Raw genomic sequence first — 20,753 nt, 5'->3', positions numbered from 1 at the left:
CTACCATTCAACCCCATGAGACGGTTTTGGCTTTTCTTGATTTTTTTTTTCCTCTTTATTTGATTCTTTTAATTTTCTGTTTTATACAGTACTGTGCCAAAGTCTTGAGCCACCCCTCATTTCTATATATTTTGCTTCCAAGGAGCCAGACTTTCAAGTGGTCTTGAGCAATAGTTCTCCAAGTTTTCCGAAGGTCTTTCAAAATTTTTCATTTGGACATTGGCTGCTTTTCACTAATTTTCAGTCCAGTCCTTGTACCTGATCATTTTCATGAGAATATATTTTTGTTTGTTACGCTGCGTAACACTGATCTATGAATCATCCGAGCATAAAAAAGGCACCTCACTCAAGGGATGAACCAGTGCTGTGTCTACACAACATGCAACTTAGCAAAGAACCAATTGTAAATAGTATCTTCAGGCACTTGACTAGCAGTTGAGTTGAGTCACAAAACACATAATTTGTTCCCATTTCTTTAGTTGAATCTATGAAAAATGGCAACAATAACACAGTTTGACAGGCTGAAAATAGTACTTTTGCACCAATGAGGTGATTCCCAAAGAGCCATTAGCTGAGATATTGGCATATCTCAGCATGCTGTGCAGTGTGTCCTCAAAAACGTTTAGGAAACTGGACAACAAAGAGAACAAGTGAGGCCTAAAAAGGTATCTACAGCAGTATCTGAAAATCATGTCCTTAAGAAATAGGAAAAAATCCAGCTAAGACCTGACACAGGACCTGAGAGATCTGGTCCTTCCATTGATCCATCTACTTTCCCTGAAGCCTCATCAGAAATGGTCTCAGTGGAAGGGTGGCTGTCAAGAAAATGTTCTTTATGAAGGGGAACGGAGAGAAAATGTTGAAGTATGCCAAATTACACGAGAACATACAAAAATAACATTATTGAAGCAATGTGGGACCATCTGGACAGAGAACAGAACAAACGGCAGCCAGCATTTAAGAAGAGCTTTGAATGTCCTTCAAGAAGCCTGGAGAACTATTCCTGAAGACGCCTTAAAGAAAATACAAGCTGCCTCAGAGAGTTCAGGCTGTGCAGAAGAACAAATGTGTTCATACCAAATATTGACTTTCAAGCTTGTTAGAATTGTACAAACTCTGTTTTTGCTTGATATACTGTAGTTTTATGTATGCTTGCTCATGCTTTCAATACATTACTGCACCTATTTCCCTTTTTCCTAGCAAAATATAAAGAAATAAAGGGTTGGCTAAAGACATTTGCTCAGTACTGCATATACTTAATACATTTAGGGATTTCTTTAAAATGTTTTGAAAAAAAATTGTTCCGTGACAGCTGAATAAACTTCTTCTGCTACAGCTCCTAAACAGACTTCTTGTTTTGTAAACTGCTTTCAGTGTCAGCTGGAGTTCTCTATTTTAAACAAGCGTTCGTTCAGGCCAGTGGCCCCAAAGTAATTTGAGTTCGAGACTCGTCTTACACACTCAATGATTCATCTAAAAATAATTGCCAGATTGATTGATGATCTGCTTGTTTTGCATCCGTTCTGTTTTGCTGCAGCCTCGTGAGACTTCAAATAAATTATTTTAAATCCAAGATGTTAGAATAGCTTCCTGTTCATCCTCCTCCCGATGGGACCGAGAGGTAACATTTGTTGTTGCTGTCGTTGGACCCATGTCCACGTCAGTCTCAATATTTCTTCAGGAACTTTGTACAAACTAGCACTCTCAATCAGCAAATTAGCAGAAAATGAACCATTTAGGGGAACTGTTTAATAATGTCTTAAACATTTAAAATGTGAATATTTGTTCATTTCATCCATATTCAAATTGTTATGCATTACAACTCATCTGTGATGGATTAGGAGATTTCTGTGGGTTAATAATGAAATGCAGGATGACCACATGAGCTTATTTTGAGTTAAATGCAGCATGGGGTAGTCAACGTTCTGCTTCAGTGTTTTCAACAAATTTGCAATTAATCAGACCGTGTAGGATCAAATAATTTGGAGTAAGAATTTATGGGCCCCTTTGCTCTCTGCGCTCAGACTAAAACCCACAGACTGCTGCTTTCAGCCGTTGAGCAGCTCCAACATGTGCTTTGCTTGCTCAGGAGCTCCAGCAGTGTTTGATGTTATTGTGTTCACATGCTGGTATAAACAGTTGGGTTGCTCTGCTTGGTGTTCATGGTTTAACATGTAAAATGAGAATACAAGTTTAACAGTCTGCGATCATAAAATAATATCCACTCTAGTGAATGAAGTCATGCACACCGATATTTTTCACTGGTGGAGGGTTTTTTTTCCACAGTCCCAGCTTATAAATTTGCCCCGGGTGACATGAGAGGTTTATTTGACTTTGATATGTCTGATTTAATAAATGTATGTGTTGTGACAACATGCTCCTGAATGCAGCTCAACCAGCAGAGCCAGGCTGCTGCTCCCCTCTGATTACCTAACAGGTGAGTAAAAGTCCAAAGATCAGCTCTGTTGAGGTAACTCCTGCAGATTCTGCTCTCGTGTGCTCGCCAGAATAAGAGTAATTACAACTTCATTAATGTTTTTCACTATTTCTGAAGTAAAGCTCTGAATTTTAGTTTAATTCTCAGAGAAAAGTATGAATTCAAAGCGACTGTTAGCCAATAATGAAACATTATGTGTTTTGTGGAGCCCAGAGGATTTAGCTTTTGCTCTAAAGTAAATAAAATGGGTAATGAAAATTAAATTAATTTGATAAAAGAACTTACTGGGGTTAGGTTAATTGGCTAATCTAAATTGCCCATAGGTGTGAATGAGAGCATGAATGTGAGTGTGAAAGGTTGTTTGTCTCTCTGTGTTGGCCCTGCGACAGGCTGGCGACCTGTACAGGGTGTACCCTGCCTCTCGCCCTATGACAGCTGGGATAGGCTCCAGCCCCCCCGCGACCCTGAACAGGATAAGCGGAAGTGAATGGATGGATGGATGGATGGATGGATGGATAAAAGAACAATGTTTTATTGACTGAAGACATAAATCCTTTACTTTCTGTTTCCTTGTGCAGACACTTGATATGGTTCTCAAACTGTGGGATGGGCCCCAGTGATGGGGCATCGAGCCACTGTGGGTGGGCAAGATTATTATTTATGGTGGGGGGAAAATCATTTGTTATTGCACCTGAGATATGGGACATGTCAGAAAATGTGTGAATGAGCTAAATGATTTCAATCTGATTGTGTGACAGAGAGTGGCTGTGCATACTTTTCAGTTTAGTTTTTCTGAGTTTATTTGATTTTTTTTAATCACCGCAAAGTTTTTAAAGCATGTATACATGTGAAACTACAGTCTTAAGTCACCCTCAGAGGTGTCCAAGTTCGTCAGTAGCAATGTTACTCCACAGAGGGCGCCAAACAGCTACTTAAAGACTAAAATAATTACTGTGATCAGGCTGTTTAATAATATAGATAGAAGAAATATAGAAGAATTTAGGAGTTATAATAATTTGAAATAATATTTACATAATACACAGAATACATTTGATTATGATATGTTTTTATTCTAAATCGATATTCTTATATTTGGCTGGCGAAATGTGACCCTTAAGTTCCTTCCAAATTTCCAAATACAGGATCTTGTATCGGACCTGTTTGGTTACTTCTTAAATTCTTGCCATTGGATCGGGATTGCACTGTGACACCTGTCACTGCCTCAGGTGTGCAGAGATTCCAGATCTTTTAAAGAATTCAGTATTTATAAAATGTAAAGTCTAAAAAATTTCCACAAGAATTGTACTTCTGGGATTTGGGGAAATACTTTTAAATCATCTTGTTTGCAAAGAAATTTTTTTTTTTTAATTTCTCATTATGATCGTCATCATTTGTGCAGATCTGGACTCCTGCCTTTTCTCTAAAATAATAACCTTTCGTCATTTATACACCAACATTTCCAAAGTTTGGTATGTTGTTTTCACGCGGCAGCAGCGCCCTCTGCAGGTCGAGCTCCCACGCGACAGGAGTCGGTTTGATGTAACCAGAATCCCAAAGATGGCGGCGTCGGTTGGTGAGTGATGTTTTGACTGAAACTACACGCTTTTCAGGAGCTGTTGTTGGCGTTTTACGCTCAGGTCGTTCGCAGTATTTTAAAAACGAGCAGATAGGCGTGCACTGCTCAGCAGTTTGACTGTGTCCGGAGGCTGGTTCGTAACTTTTAGGGGACGCGCACACTGACCTTGCTCTGTCTGCTTTAGCATAGCGGCTAGCCGGGTTATCCGGCAGCAGTAGCTGTCATATGAATCAGATATCCGCTGAGACACGCTCTGACAAACATATTTAAACCACCCAGACTGCCCGTTATTTTAGTATATTAACATCTGCGCTGTCATCGGATTAAACCAGGTGCCTCGTAACTCCAATGCGTGCAATCAGCTTATGAAGCGCTGATTATGGTACCAGGCTTCCTGTAAAAACCTTGCAATTTTAGGATTTTCACCGGAGTTTGCCATCTCCTTACATCGAGGAACAACAGTTAAGGAAACGAGGAAGACCTGTTCTACTGTTCGGCTTTAATTAGATGTGTAACAATCAGCAAGAAAAACCAAAATTTTTACCCTAATAGATGTTTCTCCCTCAGTTTTTAGTGCGATTTTGTACGCGTTTAATTAGATTTTGGTGTTATGCTTTATTTCTGGGGAATTGTGCACTTGCCGATTTCAAGCAAGAGCTGGAGGCTGATATTAAGTGACCAGATATTGCAGTTTACGTTTGGCATGTAGAAGGTTTTTGTCCTGACCTGGTGCTGCAGATTTAGCTTGTATCTCCAGCTCTTGTACTGTATCTCTTGTATTTAAAGTTTCTTCACTTTGTGTAATATTTTTATTCTGTGTTTATTTCTGCAGCACCTCGCCTGGCCATATTTGGCTCTTTTTCAACAAGGTAAGAACCTTGTAATCCTGTTTCTTCTATTGAAACTTATTCTAATCTGGCCTTGTCCTGATTACATCTGTTACAGTATCATGCGCTTCATATGAGTTGCTCTTTATATTTAACACTAAAAATAAATTCTTTATTCAGTCATCTAAGAAAAAAAGTTTTTTCAAACCCACCCGATTTTACTTCCCAACATTTTTTTTTGTAACTTTCACATTGACTTTTTATTGAAGAAAATAAGATGAAACAACCCACACTAAACAGCAAAGACTGAAACATTTGCTGTTAGTTTTTATGCCTCCACACTGGCAGCAGGAGCAGTCAGCCTGCATGCTAATCCTTTAAAGCACCATCAACTTTTGAAGGCTCAGGCGAAATCAGCATTGCATCCTCCTCAAAGAAATCCCCCCATCTGTCCATCACACGGTACCATCAAATGATGATAAGATTTCACATTTTAATGTTGCAATATTGTCCTCTTGTGAAGCTGAGAGGTTTTTGGTGCTTTCTTTAATTGATAGGACTTCTTTTAACATATAAACATCCTGCTATGACCTTTTTTTTTTTTTTTTTTTTTTTTGTCTCACCATTACTTTTCTTCTTGCTCCCCATGCGACAGGCCCATTTCAGTTTTTGCTCTTCAAAACAAAAGCCTGCACAGCACTGCTAAAAATGATAACACCAGCACAAGGTGAGTTTATGAGACACTCTGTGGTAACAGTTACCCTGAAACTGCTGTGCATAGTAAAGCTCTGCTCTCTTTCTGCTGCAGCGTGGTACCAGTTAGAGAGAAAAGCACGGCCGTGGCTGCAGCCAAACCTACATCTGTAGCCAGCAACAAGGGCGAGTATGTGATTGCTAAGCTGGACGACCTGGTTAACTGGGCTCGCAGGGTGAGTAGATGAGAGGCCGTGAGCTGTATTAGCATTCTGCGTGCCTGGGTTAGAGTCATGAATGTTTGCTGTGTTTTCATTACATACCAAATGGAAAATGAGATATGGGATATGACTCCACCATCACCTGTATGATTGTTAGGGAGTGGTCTGAAATGTCTCATCACTTGTGGGGGTGCCCTTTATAAATTCATCTCTTTGTCTTTATAACTATGGTGTTATGGATCTTAAAATGAATAAAGTAACTTAAAGAGTTTTTGGATTATTGTTAACATACCTCACATATGGAGTTCAGCACTCACAGAGATAATAAAACTTGATAACACCGTGAACGCTGTGGGTTATTGGCCGGAAACACCAAAAACAATGACTGCTGTTTCCTCTTTAGAGCTCTCTGTGGCCTATGACCTTTGGCCTGGCATGCTGTGCGGTGGAAATGATGCACATGGCGGCTCCCCGTTACGACATGGACCGCTTCGGGGTCGTGTTCAGAGCGAGTCCCCGACAGTCTGATGTCATGATCGTGGCGGGAACGTTGACCAATAAGATGGCTCCAGCTCTGCGCAAGGTGAGAAAGGGCCAGCACCAAACAATCATCATCAGTTTTGTGCACTTAACTGCCGTTTAACTGATGATGATTTTAACAGTATAGCTGCTGCATGAAGTTGGGAAATGAAGGAGAAATGGAAAAATGTGTTTTCACTCACAGCTTGTAGACACAGTCAGTGCTGTCTCTGTCTGCAGTATAGCTGTGTAAATGCTGGCTGGATTATGAGCAGCCTGCCGGTGGATCGAGTGACTGGCACGAAGCCTTGCTCCAGCTGAATCTACAGATTAGGTCTTAGTTGGACATTATATAAGAGCGTCTGAACGACTTCTTCTTTCTAACAGGTGTATGACCAGATGCCTGAGCCCAGATACGTCATTTCCATGGGAAGGTAAGTCCTGAAGAGATCTCCTCTAATCTTTTTATTCCAACTAGGGATCCACTGATCAATTTTTTTTCTTTTTCTTTCTTTTTTTTTTTTGCTGGGGGGGGGTCAATCAAATAAATATTGGGCATCTGTGATAAAGAGACCATATAAATGCTTAATATGCTGAAGCTGCTGATCCTGAACAATCAAGGTACTTTTGAAATAACTAATTATTTACAGTCTCACAAAGTCAAATAATTTGCCACATTTATACTTTTTACTCTTGCGTGCTGTTAAATCGTGGCATTGTAGAGTCAAGCCATCAGTTATTAGAGGTGCACGCTGGATGAAATATCACAGTGTAAAGAAAGGCTGAGATCACTTTGTTTTAGCTTTGAGGATCCCGATACCTTCGGGTCATCGTGATGAGGTTTTTAATACTTGACATGACTCAGCTCTGCTAGGAAAGAGAGAAGCTGCATAAATCCAGCTGGCTTAGCAAAGTTTGCTTTGTTTTTTTTTAATTGAAAAGAGAGGCAAACTGCAGAGGAAAAAGAGTCTGCGGGTGCTGCAGAATCAAAGAAAAGAAGTCAAAAGACTAACAGAGCTCTAACCTACTGAATAAATGATTGAAAAAAAAAATGGGCAGCAACACCCCTGCTTTTAGTGTATACAGAATTTATCAACTAGGTAAAGTAAGCCTGTCCCAGTCCAAGGTGGTTAAATGAGTGCTTCATGCAAATACAAACACTCATTACAACAACAGGATTATCACTGTAGTCAATAGGAAAGAGACAGTGTTTCAAACTGCTTGCCTGAAAACTCCCCTCTGATGGTTATAAATAAAACAAACGTAACAACATGAGTGTGGTTGAAAAGCTGGACTGGGCTTCTCTCAGCTCAGTCTTCAGACTGCAGCTGGGAATCAGACTGAGCTGCACTTTAGTCCCAGAGCCAATCACAGTCAGTCAGAGACCACACAGTCTTCAAAGAGGAGATGGAGAGGAAAAGGTCAAGCATAATCAAGGCAGCGCTGGATTTTAGGATGTAACAAATCTTTGCAATCAGAATCCATAATTTAGCTGAATATGAAACTCAGCTGTGTCTGTTTTTTTTTTTTTTAACTGCTTTTATTGTGACATTGAAATTAAATGTTGCTGCTATGTCATTGCATTTGAATCCGGGAGCTTAAATAGAGCTATATGTACAGGTATAGAGATAGGATGAAAACATTCAGCCAAATTGTCCTCATGATTTTTTTCCTCCCCCCAGCTGTGCTAATGGAGGAGGCTACTACCACTATTCCTATGCTGTGGTCAGAGGCTGTGACCGAATCGTACCGGTGGACATTTATGTTCCAGGTAAAGTTTACTACTGAGGAAGGATAAAATATGCACATTCTTTATTAATGAGAGTGGAAAATGTAGTGTAAACATGCACTGAGTAGCAAAAAATATATGTATGGATTGCCATCTCTATAGTTGCATTTTAGAGCAAGCATAAGTGATAGCACATGTCATCACTGATTGTCAAAGAACTTGACTGGCCTGCAGCCTGGATCCAGTGTTTTGTGACTGTAGATGGTTTATTGAGAATGATCAAATTGAGGGTTTCTGCCAGCATATTTGCATGCCTCTTCGGTCTGTGACCTTTTCCATCTTCATAGACATATATTATCTGCTGGGATGCAGCTAAACTGGCTATCAGTTAGATTTGAGGCAGTAGTCAGCCTTTATGAAACTGCCTGTGGGCCTTATGGTCCGGCATCAGTGGCTGAGCTCACTCATGCTTTTGTGGCTGACTGGACACAGACCCGTGCGGAAAGCCGTCACAGAACGATGGAAGCTGATGTATCTGCAGATTAAGGTTTTGCAAAGAGATGACATCACATTTGGTGGTGTGTTCAAATTCTTTGGTCTTGTGTACCCTGGTAATGCTAGTTAAAGTCAACATTTTATTCACAGTAAGAGTTTATGGTCATTGCAGCCTGTAGCCTGCTCGCCAAGTGTTACAACCCTAGCAGGAGAAGGGGAGACAAGTACTTGTGCTTAATCTGTAGCAGCTGTATTTATAGTAACAGCAGTGGAAAACTAGTAATTGTTTCACCAGCAGCAATCAAATATAGATAGATTGTTTTAAACAGGAAATAACTGCGTATTGCTGTAGCCTTAATAATGCTAATGTCCCTGAGCTCTAAAACTGTGATTCATATTTCTTTCAGGGGCATAAATGTGTCACATATTTAGCATCACTACAGAGATATATAAATGAGTTACTGGATAATGTGGCATCATGTGTCTATTAAAGGCGACATAATAAATGCTCTGCTTTTTCCATCCAGGTTGTCCGCCCACTGCAGAGGCTCTTCTCTATGGGACTTTACAGCTGCAGAAGAAAATCAAGCGTGAGAAGAAGTTGAGGATCTGGTATAGGAAGTGAATGGGAACTGTATGTGTGGATCTCGTTTGTAAGCATTGTGTTTCTGGTTGCATTTGGAGCGCTGCTCCTCCTCCATGTAGAGCTGCAGGAACGAACCTCATTAAAGTCATTGTTGTAATTTAGACTGCTGCATATTTCAGTTACAGCTTTAAATTTAATTCAGACGTCTTCAAGTAGCCATCAGAAAAACTGTATTTCTCAGAAATCATTCATGAACATAAATTATGAGAGGCATATTTCAGGATCTTAAATGTTATTTTCAATAAACTGAGCTCACATGAAAATCCATTCTTGTAACAGCTGTTGTCATTTTTGCTGCTATGGCCACCAGAGCCGAGTCTCAGCCACCAGGTGGCTCCTGTGATCACCAGCCCTGACCTTCACTGGTCTTTAAGCACTCTCTGCACTGATTAAAAGCATAGTGTATATTTATTGTGTACTGACTGGTTGTCTCTGAGGTCATGGGCTTTTAAAACCCAAACACGAAGGAGTGAAAAGATCAGTCTGCATGTTCTGCTACTGTGGAAGGGGCTGGCTTTATATAGAGTTTTTAAGTCTTATTGACCACACAGACCACTTTACACCACTGCATTGTATCCACATTTAACATGCATTGTCTTGTGGCCTACACAGGCACAGGGTGATCCAAACCTTCTTGTTCTGAACACTATACCACTGTGCCATCCAAACACAAGTGTCATTATGTATGCAGAGTTTCTTTACCGCATCTCAAGTGTAGCTCGAAGATGAGTCCACTTTGCTCTCCTGTTCTTGCATTGATGCTGTCATGGCGGTTAAGATACAAAAATAAAGTAAAATAGGTTATACTGACAGCTCACGCTGCTTGCAGTTAAATGTTTGAGTAGTGGTTTTACCAATTAATCTACGTAATGTATACCCAATTACCGAAGCCTAATAAAAGGCAGCAGGAGCCAAGATGAATCAACCATTTCAAACCTGTAGTTTGTGATCGTTTAGTCTCACTGAGTTGAAACGCTGTATCATAGTTCACAGGCTCGTCCAAAAGAGACTGGTATTATTTGACATCAAAGATCTCAATATTTACCTTTATGATCCCCAATATTTTGTTACTGAATCATTAAGAATGATCCAAAATATCTGCAACAAAGCAATTAATATATTAGTGTATTACAGTACTGTGCAAAAGTGAAGACTTTGTCATTTGCTTCCAAGGAGCCAGACTTTCTTGTAATTTTGAAAGTGGTCTTGAGCAATAGTACTCCAGACTTTTCAAAGGTCTTTTAATGTTATTCTTTGGACTTTGGCTTTTTTCACTCATTTTCAGTCCAATCCTTGTAGCTGACCATTTTCACATGAATGCTTTTTTTGGTTAACTTAACACTGAACTATGAACTATGAACTATGAACCATTCAAGCATAAAAAAGAAACTTAACTCAATGGATGAACCAGTGTTGTGTTTATGCATAACAAAGAACCAATATTAAATTGTATCTTGAAGCACTTTGTTGCTAGCAGCCTGTCACAAAAAACACTTAATTTGTTCCCATTTCTTCAGTTAAATATAAAAGTGTCAAAGATAACACAGTTCAATAGGCAAAAAATATTTTTGTACCAAGAAGGTGATGGCTAAAAAGAACTGTTTGCTTAAAACTTGGGATGTCTCAGTAGTGTGTCCTAAAGAAATTGAGGAAATTAGACAACAAAGAAAAAAGTGTCAGGCTTAAAAACTAGCAGAAGAGCAGTGTCTGAAAATCAAGTCCTTAAGAAATAGGAATGTCAGAGGTGCATCTCACCCTTCAGTTGATCCAGTTACTATTCCCTGAAGCCTCATCAGAAATGGTCTCAGTGGAAGAGTGGCTGTCTAGAAGTCATTCTTAAGGAAGGGAAACAGGGAGATAGGCTGAGGTATACCAAATTATACAAGAAATGGACTGAAAATAAGTGGTAACAGGTCTAATAGAGTGATGAAACTAAATTAAAAATTTTTGGTTCAAATCCTTGTTCCTGTGTATGGAGGTCAGGAGAGAGGTACAAGAGTGAGTGGCTCTGTAGTGGCTTGGGGCTGCATTTCAACCAGTGATGTGGGAATCTGATTATGAACCTTAGAAAAGTACCATCAGATTTTGATCCACCATGCAATACCATCTGGAAAGTGTCTGATGGTCAACAGTTTCATTTTTCAGCATGACGATGATCACAAACACACTGCCAATGCAGTAAAAGCAAACCTGCATAGAAAAAACACAATAAAGAACACTTTGAGTCATGGATTGGCTTCTCCAGAGCCCAGACCTCAACATTATTGAAGCTATGTGGGATCATCTGGACAGAGAATGGATAAAAAGCAGCCAGAATCTAAAGAAGAGCTTTGAATGTCCTTCAAGAAGCCTGGAAGAAGACTGCAGCACATATTTCCCATTTTCCTGGCAAAATATAAAGAAATAAGAGGACGGTCAAGACTTCTGATAGATGCATATGTGTCACTAAGTATCACTTGTTTGCTCCATACCTACAGGTGACTGATAAGTAGAATTACCCAACTTTAATGGATGGCCATCAGATTGATTAATTTTGCATATTTCAGTTAATTGACCAACTGTTTCAGTCCTTGTGTCTTGTTCTTGCTCTCTTGGGTATAAGATCTCTTTTTCTGCCTCTTCTTTTTGCACGAGAGTGTTGACTCACTTGCAAAAATATGAGTCCTGATTCGGATCTGCCAGCTGCTGTAGTTTCCCACCTGACTGCCGCTTGGTGTTGCATCATCACATCCATCTAATGATTAATGGGTCTGCGCCAGGTGGTAACTTATTTCCACATGTTCTGGTAATGTGCACCGTTATCTGCAACCATAAATTAAAACACAGTGTACAGTGTACTCTGTGGTGACCTCAGTGAACTGAAATGAAAGACATTTTCATTATGCAGAAGGATGAACATTAACACCTACAGTTATATATACAAATTATCAGTAATATGTCACTTTTAAACTGGTCGTTTTTAATAGGATTTTCATTGTTTCAGCATTTTTTCCTTTTGTTGTGGGCATGCATAATATATACTCACTGGTCACATTATTGCTTACACCTGGCTAATACTGGGTTGGACCCCTTTTGCCTTCAGAACTGCTTTAATTCTTCATGGCTTTGATTCAACAAAGACCTGGAAACATTCTTCTGAGATTTTGGTCCATATTGACATTATGGCATCACACAGTTGCTGCAGATTTGTTGGCTGCATATTCCATGATGTGAATCTCCATTTCCACCACATCCCAAAGGTGCTCAATTGGAATGAGGCCTGATGCTCTGTGGAGGCCATTCGAGTGCAGTGTCATGTTCAAGAAACCAGTTTGAGATTATCTGAGTTTTGTGCAGAGGTGGCAAAAGTAGTGACATTGTGTACTTAAGTAGAAGTACAAGTACTTGTGTTAAAAAATACTTTGGTAAAAGTCAAAGTACTGGTTCAACTTCTTTACTTAAGTAAAAGTAAAAAAGTACAGGCTCTAAAATGTACTCAAAGTAAGAAAGTAAAGGTAGCTCTTTGGAGGACGTTTCTACCTGCTATTTTTGTGTAAAGCTAACTGAACCTCATCATATATTACATGAGAATAGAAACGTTATTCCAATCTAAATTTTAATCCTAATGAATGCACTCAGCTTGAATCTGATATGTAGGACACAAACTGTGAAAGGGAATTTAAACACAGCTCTATTCTCCATAGTAGAGGGTGACTGTGCCTCCACCTAAACACCAACATGAGGATACTCAGGGGTTACAGTGGGATTCAGAAGGTGGAGGAACCCTAAGATCAGCTGTAGTGACTCTGCATGGGGAGAAGAATCACAGCTTTCTATTGTGAGCTGCAGTAAATGATGTTGCTGTGCAGGCTGTGATCAGCTGACCTGCTGCTGCTGCTGCTCTGAGGTTTACTGCTCTGTGTGGATGAACTGAATTCACAAAGATGTAACCCAGTATTTCACAGCTATCTGAGCTGATCTCCATCCCCTACACTGACAGCATACAGGCTGTAGAAATGTTGGATTCAGTGAATGAATCTCAGCATCAGCAGCTTTGATTCAAATTCATCTCTGCTGCACTGATGTAACCTGTAACTCTGACATGAACACAGCCTCTGTGCACCAACACAGACCTTAACTGTAAATACAGTACAACAAGCTGACCTGTTTATTACGTACTAAACTGCAGTATTTTCATATAATCTTTGAATTACACAAAGTCAGCATACTTCAGTTTGTTTTTCAGTCCTTACCTTTAAATCTAACCTCTCTTCTTCCTCTCCTGTTCTCTTTCTCCATCTCTGAGTGAACTTCTCTCTCTTTGCTCTCCCTGAAATACAGCAGCTCTTCTTTTAGATAGCAGACACCAGGGCTGGACTGGTAATCGGGCGTACCGGGCATTTGGCCGGTGGCCCGACAGTCCTCAGGGGCCGACGCTGTTGTTTTTTGTTTGTTTTTTTCTAAGAGACCGGCCCACAATTCAGAGGGGGCGGCCCATTGGCCCATCTTCAATATAGACAGTGGATGGAACCAATCAGGATATAGGATGAAAGCGGCCCCACCCTTTCTCTGCGTGGTCCAGTGTAATTCCGCTAGTTTCAGTGTTGAACGCGTGTGTTAAAGAACAGGAAACACGGAGAAACCGAAGCGGCAGAAAGGCGGTGCAGGGAAGTTACCTGCAAAGAAATTGCAGAGTGTCTCTGTGTAGATGCTACAAAATGTGTAAAGACATGTTCACTGCTGTAGCCTCCACATCCTCTGTAACAGCAATGCTGCAGCAACAGCAGGCTGTAGGCAGAGCCGACCAGAGCCATAGGCGACATATGCGGCTGACCACCAGGGGGCCCCCAAGCTTGCCCACATTGGTCATGAAATGTTTTTGTTTGTTTTAATTTTTTACAAATGCCAATTTCCTAAAAGAAAGAAGAGACTATTCTAACTGTCCAGATTTGTACACTTGTAACAACACTAATTTAATCAGTAGGCTACAATAATATTTCTGTCTCAGAGTGATGCTGAAAAGATAATTCATGCATTTATTACTTCTAGGCTGGACTATTGAAATTTGTTATTATCAGGCTGTCCTAAAAGCTCTCTGAAAAGCCTTCAGCTGATCCAAAATTCTGGAAGAGAGAGCAGATTTCTCCCATATTGGCTTCTCTTCATTGGCTCATAGTACCATATAATCCCAATAGAGCTCTCAGACTGCTGGCTTCCTTGTGGTTCCTACTTAAGAGTAGAATGGGAGGCAGAGCCTTCAGCTTTCAGGCCCCTCTTCTGGGAGAGGAGCAGCCGAGATGCAGGCTTTGGAAAGGGAAACCGAGGGACAGAGTTATCAGGTAACATTAGCTCTATTACATGAGAATGATGAGCAATGGTGATTGATTAGTATCAGTATTTATTTGCATTTGCATACTTCCCAAAATCCTATGGAGTTATCTTACTCCATAATAATCTGGCAGCCACAGAACTTTAATCTGATAAAATAGCAAACGGTTGCATGAGCAGCAAGAGTCAATTTTAGGCTACATCATAGCATTTTAGATATTTAGGTCAAAGGTCTGTTGAAAGGTTGCACAGTAGTTTGAATTTGTAGCCTCTGTGCTGGTTAAATATGTTTTAAAAAGCCCTCAAACAGGTGAAATAACAGATTTTAAAACTGCTAAATGATAAGTAAAAGCTTCTCAATTTAAGCATTACTAAACCAAGTGTAAAAAAGTTTATAGGTATTATTAGCAAAAGGTATGCCCACATTGAATAAGAGTAAGACCGTGTCAAATGCTTTAAGACATAGTTGTGGGCCGGTCTAAGTAAAAAATGCCAGGGCCGATTTTTTGTCCCAGTCCAGCCCTGGCAGACACACTGTGTGACAAACTGCACACACTTTGTGTGTTTGCTGATATTTGTTGAGCATTTAGAAACGTTGCATTTACCTGCCACACGTGACTCCCTTTATGCTCGCTCCACTTCAGTAGCGCTAGCTAACCTGTTTATGTCCCGCGAGCACAACTTACGGACTCGGTCCGGCCCGCTGTAACCCCTGATATAAATGATCCATTAATTATATGGGTTTGCGTATTTAATCCCTTTGTACCCGATAAGCCCCGGTGATGGAGGATACACCAATACGATTGTCTCTTATGTTATTAATCCTCCGTTTAGGCTCAGATCGCTTGATGTTTGACGGCGCACTGACCGGAAATAAAAACTTCTCCCTGACGTGTTAAAAAGTAACGAGTCTGTTTTGAAAATAAAAGAAGTAGAACGTACAGATACTTGTGTAAAAATGTAGGGTGTAAAAGTAAAAACTAGTCAGAAAAATAAATACTCAAGTAAAGTACAGATACCTGAAAAATCTACTTAAGTACAGTAACGAAGTATTTGTACTTCGTTACTTCGCACCTCTGGTTTTGTGACATGGAGTCACAAAGTGACATGGAGCGTTATCCCGCTGGAAGCAGCCATCAGAAGATGGGTACACTGTGGTCAAAGGCATGGACATGGTCAGCAACAATACTCAGGTAGGCTGTGACATTTAAGTGATGCTCAGTTGGTGCCCAAAGTGGGCCCAAAGTGTGCCAAAAATATATCCCCCACCCCATTACACCACCAACAGCCTGAACTGTTGATGTAAGGCAGGATGGATCCATGCTTTCATGTTGTTTATTAATGTAGGGTTTTAAAGTGCCTCAAGGCAACTGTTGTTATTTTGGCACTATAGAAATAAAACTGAACTGAATTGCTTACACAAAATTCTGACCCTACCATCTGAATGTTGCAGCAGAAATCAAGACTCATCAGACCAGGCAACATTTCCCAATTTTCTATTTTTCAATTTTAGTGACCCCATGTGAATTGTATCCTCAGTTTCCTGTTCTTAGCTGATGGGAGTGCCACCTGTTGTGGTCTTCTGCTGCTGTAGCCCATCTGCTTCAGGGTGTTGCGCATTCAGAGATGCTCTTCTGCATAGTTTGGTTGTAAAGATTGGTTGAGTTACTGTTACTTTCCTATCAGCACAAAGCAGTCAATCAGAGGTCATTCTCCTCTGACCTCTGACATCATCAAGACATTTTCACCCAGAGAACTGCCACTCACTGGATATTTTCCCTTTTCCAGACCATTCTATGTAAACCTAGAGATGGTTGTGTGGGAAAATCCAGTTTCTGAAATACTCAGATCAGCCTGTCTGGCACCAACAACCATGCCACTGAAATCACCTTTCTTCTCCATTCTGCTGCTCGCTTTGAACTTCAGCAGGTCGTCTTGGCCATGTCTACATGCCTAAATTTGCTGCCAAGTGGTTGGTTGATTTACATAAGATATTTGCATTAATGAGCAATTGACCCAGTGTTCTTAACAAAGGGGCTGGTGAGTGTAAATATACAACAATGACAGGGCCCATTTTCTGCACTGATACTTTGTGTTTTTTTTTCCCAATAATATGTGCATACATTCACTTAAATCACATATTCAGACTTTTACTGGTTACATTATTTCTGCAGCGTGGTATTAGAAATTCCTCCACCACTGCTTCTTAGAACCACACTCCTGACATACTACTGAAAACTTTTGCACTTATTTGGCATTTTTAAGTCAGATTTCACATAAATATGAGTGTGCAGAGTTTCCATGGTGGACATCTTTGTGAAACTCATTACAAAGCATGTTTTTGAACATGTGATATATTTGCTGCTCTAAAACTGGGTTGTGCAGGGTGTAAAAGATGCTGCGTGATTAAAGACCTGAAACAGGTGAGTCTCCGTGGGGTGTAAATCTACTTCTGCTGTTGTCTCATATACTGAAATATATCTGTAAGCTACATAAAGCACAGTCTACTTGAACAGCGCAACTACATGATTGTACTGACCCCCAAAACTGGAGCTAAAAACAACACATTACTCAAGAAGTAATTTGAAATATTGAATTAAAACCACACAGGAAAATAAATTACATTACATAGATTACATAGATGTGTAAAAGGACCGGGGATGGAGTTTATTGAAATATGGCAGAGTAAATAAAGTGATGAAGGTCAGAGGAAAAGGCACGTTAGAGTTTTTAAAAAATGCTACTGTGGCCTCTTTGGACTTTATTCTTTTACAATAGTAGGAGTAATCATCTTGCGGAAGGAATAGTATTTGCATTCACTGGGTGGTTCAATGTCCATTGTGGTGGTGCTAATCTTCTCCTTCTTGAAGCCTGCTTCGACCAGATGAGGCACCTGGGTCTCCTGGAAATCATTAACAGGGAGAGAGACGGTCAGCGTGAGGCGCCTCACGGCTTTATCAGCCTCTACAGCCTGGTCCTGTTTATCATTAACCTTCAAGTGATTGCCTCACCTAATTCAGGGGGGAACTCGAATCAGTCGAGCCCAGGTACAATTCCTTCAATACAGTGCAACCAGTAGCAGTGACTGATTTTCCTGATATGTGTTCTTACTGTGAAGTTACTTTTCCTTTTTTGCATCAAACCTGAGACATGCTTTTGTGGGTAGGCCAAATTTTCCATCTTCAGCTGTTGAAAATTTTAAATTAAAACATATTTTGTGCACATAAATCTTGTTGAAATTACATGCATCTTTGTTTTTTTATGCACCTTCTTCCTTTGCAATATAGTGGATGCAGCAACATTAATGACAACGACCACGTTCCAGTTCTGCATCACTTGCTTTAAGTCTCTAAAGCATTAAGCAGTGCAAAAGTAACACAAATATTAAGAGTCAGTGTGCATTTTAAAAGATGCACACTATTCTCATGTGATGAAACTGAGGAGCTACTTGTGGGTCTAACACGTCACAATAAATCTTAATCAGCTGCTTGACAAAAGTATTAAATAACTGTTGAAACCTTTTTGCTTTTTCTTTCTAAGTTATTGGACCAACCTCAAACATTTTCTCGATGTTGTCATATTTGGTCTTGAGCAGCTCGCCCCAGGAGGTCAGGTTGCAGTAGGTGAGGACGCCACCGGGTTTCAGCAGCCTGTGAGCATGAGCCTTCACAAAACACACCAAGAAACGCTCAGTCCTTCCTTTCATATAAGGATACGAGGATATATGACCAAAGGTCTGACAACACACTACAGCTGGACTGATCTCTTTAAACTTAGGTCATTTGAATCATTCTACTTTTCTCACTTTAATCCTTGTGTGTAACTTACTGGAAGTACACTTAACTACCTACCTTGATGAAGTCAAACTGGTGAGTGTGCCATGTCTCCTCTGACAGAGGGTATGTGTCATACAGGATACCTGACAGAGGAGGACACCTTGTTAGCAGTGCGCATCTCCACTTAAATGTAAAAATGGCTCAAGCTTCATCTTTAACATCAAGTTACCGTCAAAGTGGTTGTCTGGCAGGGTGGGGACAACCGCTTCCCAAAGGCCTTTCATAGGGACAACCTGCCACAACATAAACACTAATCAGCAGGAACAGTAAAATTTACTATAAGCTAGTCTTGCATGCAGGTAGTTCAGCTTTCAAGCATACAGATATCTAGTGTCCCGTCGATTTATTTGCAAGACCTACTGACCTTGTGTGGCTGAGACTTGGCCCAGTTCTCCAGCCGGGCAAAGACTCCATCGTTGCACTCGATGATCCAGTGCTCCTCGATGGGGAAAGACTCAACTTTGGTAGCAGCGATGGCCATGCCAAAACCAATCTCCAGCACCCGACCGCCTAACAGGAAAATCCCAATAAAAACAGAAGATGTTGGTAAAGCTTTGCAGGGTTCAGTGTGAGGATGTTTCTCCATGAATGTACACAGATGAGCCATCAAAGTGGCTTTTTCAGTTAGGCTGCATGCACAGGGATATCAGTACTTTAAACCAGTCTATTGCCATTATTATTGGTGATATTTCTAGAGTGCTGCAGTTGATTTTCACGATAACCACGAGACTTATAACATGCAGCTAAACAGAAAGGCCAAAGGGTTTAATTTCCTTTTGGAGTAGCATATAAATAGATGTGGGGTAAAGCCTATGAGTTATTGCCTCACCCTTTCATAGCAGATTTTTTTTTAATCTTTAAATAACTGTCAGAGGAGCTGTGTGTTGTAGTCACATTTTTCAGTGTCATGTTTGTGTAGTCTCAGAAAAATTAGTGCAGATTAGATAAAAATGTCCAAAAAGACTGAAAAATGCACTAAAGGTGAATGAAAAGTATCTGGCCCGCGCAAAAGAAGGTTTTCACTTGTAAAGGCAGGTGAAAACATAAGCCTATCTAATATTCCCAGTAAATGTGAAGTAATTTTGCAAAATAAGTAATAAAATTACAGTTTAAGTGTAAACAGTGACCTCAGTCCAACAACGCTTTACGCTGTGCAACAGAAATCATATTCATTTAAACATGCATTCATTAGAAAAACAATGTGAATCGCTTAGCGCGCAACATAAAAACAATGACACTTTCAAGCGTAAGAAAGTTGCGCATTTCTTCAACATTGTGCAGATTGCTAAGTGCACATGCTGTCTGCGAGGGCGTGTGGATCAGTCTATTTTCACGTATAGCTAGAAGCAGAGGAGCTGTCCCCTCCTCCCTGCCAATTGACTTCTTGGCTGTTTCCCTGGAGTGAAGTGACAGCTGTTGTAGTACACACCAGTACTGACCACACTATCACATGTGCTCACAAGAGTGGTAACCACAAATAAAGGGAAAAGATTAAATGTGTACAAAAACAAAAAACCCCGGCACCACCACCAAACAAAAAAGAATGTATGTATAGTAGATTAATAATAACACATGTTTTTTCCTGTTTGATTCTCTCCCACATGATATGATTTTTCATTCATCTGAAACCACAATATGTTTTGATGTAGTATCATTTGGATGGCACATATATAAAGTGTTTGCAAACAGTGCGTACGCGCCTGCTGAGCTGACCCCTTCATGAGTTATTTTAGTGCCTTGTGAGTCCATTATCGGACAACCACATGACGCAGAGTACCATGTCCGACAAAGGACGAACTACGTCCTACAAGTACTACTTTTACCTTTCGAGGCTGCGACAGTGGCCAGGGAGTGCATGTACGGCGTCTCCCAGCGCTCCATCACAGGCTTGCCCATGATCTCCAGGTGCGTGTCGGCCGCATTGTAGCCCGCGCTGGCGTCGTGCCACGCGGCCTTGCAGTCCTCTCCCTTTGAGAATATGGGCTGAGCAGAGGTGGTCATTTTTGTTTTGTAGCAGTTCGGCTCTGGTGAGCGCTTTGGCAGGCCGTGTCTCCACACAGAAGAGGGAGGGGAAAGGGAGCAGGTCGCGGTTTATATCTGGGTTAAAGCGCTGACTCGGCAGGAGTTTGGGAGTTTAAAGCGCACACACGCATTCCAAGATCTCCCAAGATCCTCTGACAACAAGATGATTCACTCACTGGGAATTAACTGTTCACCCTTTCAGAAGCAACGGGAAAATCTGTAAATATAAAACTGGCACTTGATGCCAACAAGTTTCCATTAAATGACTGAATGATATAAACTGAAACTGGCTTCTAAGATGACTGCTCATTCATTCAAATGTAAGTTCTCCAACTATGCATAAGGTAAAAAGACTGAACAACCAGGCAAAAGACCACCTTCTCTGCGTCAGTTTTAATGCTTTGATGGATGTTCTACTCTGCTATGAACTCTTATAACCAGATTT

The 20,753-nt window shown here is 40.5% G+C and overlaps 2 protein-coding genes across 2 annotated transcripts; one reads left to right on the top strand and one right to left on the bottom strand.

Moving 5' to 3' along the window:
• Window positions 1–3,926: 3,926 nt before the first annotated feature.
• ndufs7 (NADH:ubiquinone oxidoreductase core subunit S7) lies at window positions 3,927–9,410 on the top strand. Its single transcript, XM_030728001.1, has 8 exons — window positions 3,927–4,010; window positions 4,846–4,882; window positions 5,496–5,567; window positions 5,649–5,769; window positions 6,158–6,337; window positions 6,661–6,707; window positions 7,956–8,044; window positions 9,025–9,410. The coding sequence occupies exons 1-8, from the start codon at window positions 3,995–3,997 to the stop codon at window positions 9,120–9,122; spliced, it is 660 nt and encodes a 219-aa protein (XP_030583861.1). The 5' UTR covers window positions 3,927–3,994; the 3' UTR covers window positions 9,123–9,410.
• Window positions 9,411–17,088: 7,678 nt separating this feature from the next.
• Window positions 17,089–20,365, bottom strand: gamt (guanidinoacetate N-methyltransferase). The gene is made up of 6 exons (XM_030727615.1): window positions 20,110–20,365; window positions 18,651–18,796; window positions 18,456–18,519; window positions 18,302–18,369; window positions 18,004–18,114; window positions 17,089–17,352 (listed from the first exon to the last, which is right to left on the bottom strand). The coding sequence occupies exons 1-6, from the start codon at window positions 20,285–20,287 to the stop codon at window positions 17,212–17,214; spliced, it is 708 nt and encodes a 235-aa protein (XP_030583475.1). The 5' UTR covers window positions 20,288–20,365; the 3' UTR covers window positions 17,089–17,211.
• Between the last annotated feature and the right edge of the window lie 388 nt (window positions 20,366–20,753).

Source organism: Archocentrus centrarchus, chromosome 4 (assembly GCF_007364275.1).
Source record: "Archocentrus centrarchus isolate MPI-CPG fArcCen1 chromosome 4, fArcCen1, whole genome shotgun sequence".
NCBI classification, from domain to species: Eukaryota; Metazoa; Chordata; class Actinopteri; order Cichliformes; family Cichlidae; genus Archocentrus; species Archocentrus centrarchus.
The sequence above is the reverse complement of the archived record's forward strand: the minus strand, read 5'-3'. Positions and strand labels throughout refer to the sequence as shown.

Bases quoted from the DNA above. Each gene is read 5' to 3' on its own strand.
- gamt (XM_030727615.1), bottom strand. From the start codon at position 20,287: ATGACCACCTCTGCTCAGCCCATATTCTCAAAGGGAGAGGACTGCAAG. The intron at 18,370-18,455 runs GTAACTTGATGT...CTCCTCTGTCAG, and splicing joins GCCAGACAACCACTTTGACG to GTATCCTGTATGACACATAC. The intron at 17,353-18,003 runs GTTGGTCCAATA...AATGATTTCCAG, and splicing joins ACATCGAGAAAATGTTTGAG to GAGACCCAGGTGCCTCATCT.
- ndufs7 (XM_030728001.1), top strand. The intron at 6,708-7,955 runs GTAAGTCCTGAA...TCCTCCCCCCAG, and splicing joins TACGTCATTTCCATGGGAAG to CTGTGCTAATGGAGGAGGCT. The intron at 8,045-9,024 runs GTAAAGTTTACT...TTTTCCATCCAG, and splicing joins GGTGGACATTTATGTTCCAG to GTTGTCCGCCCACTGCAGAG.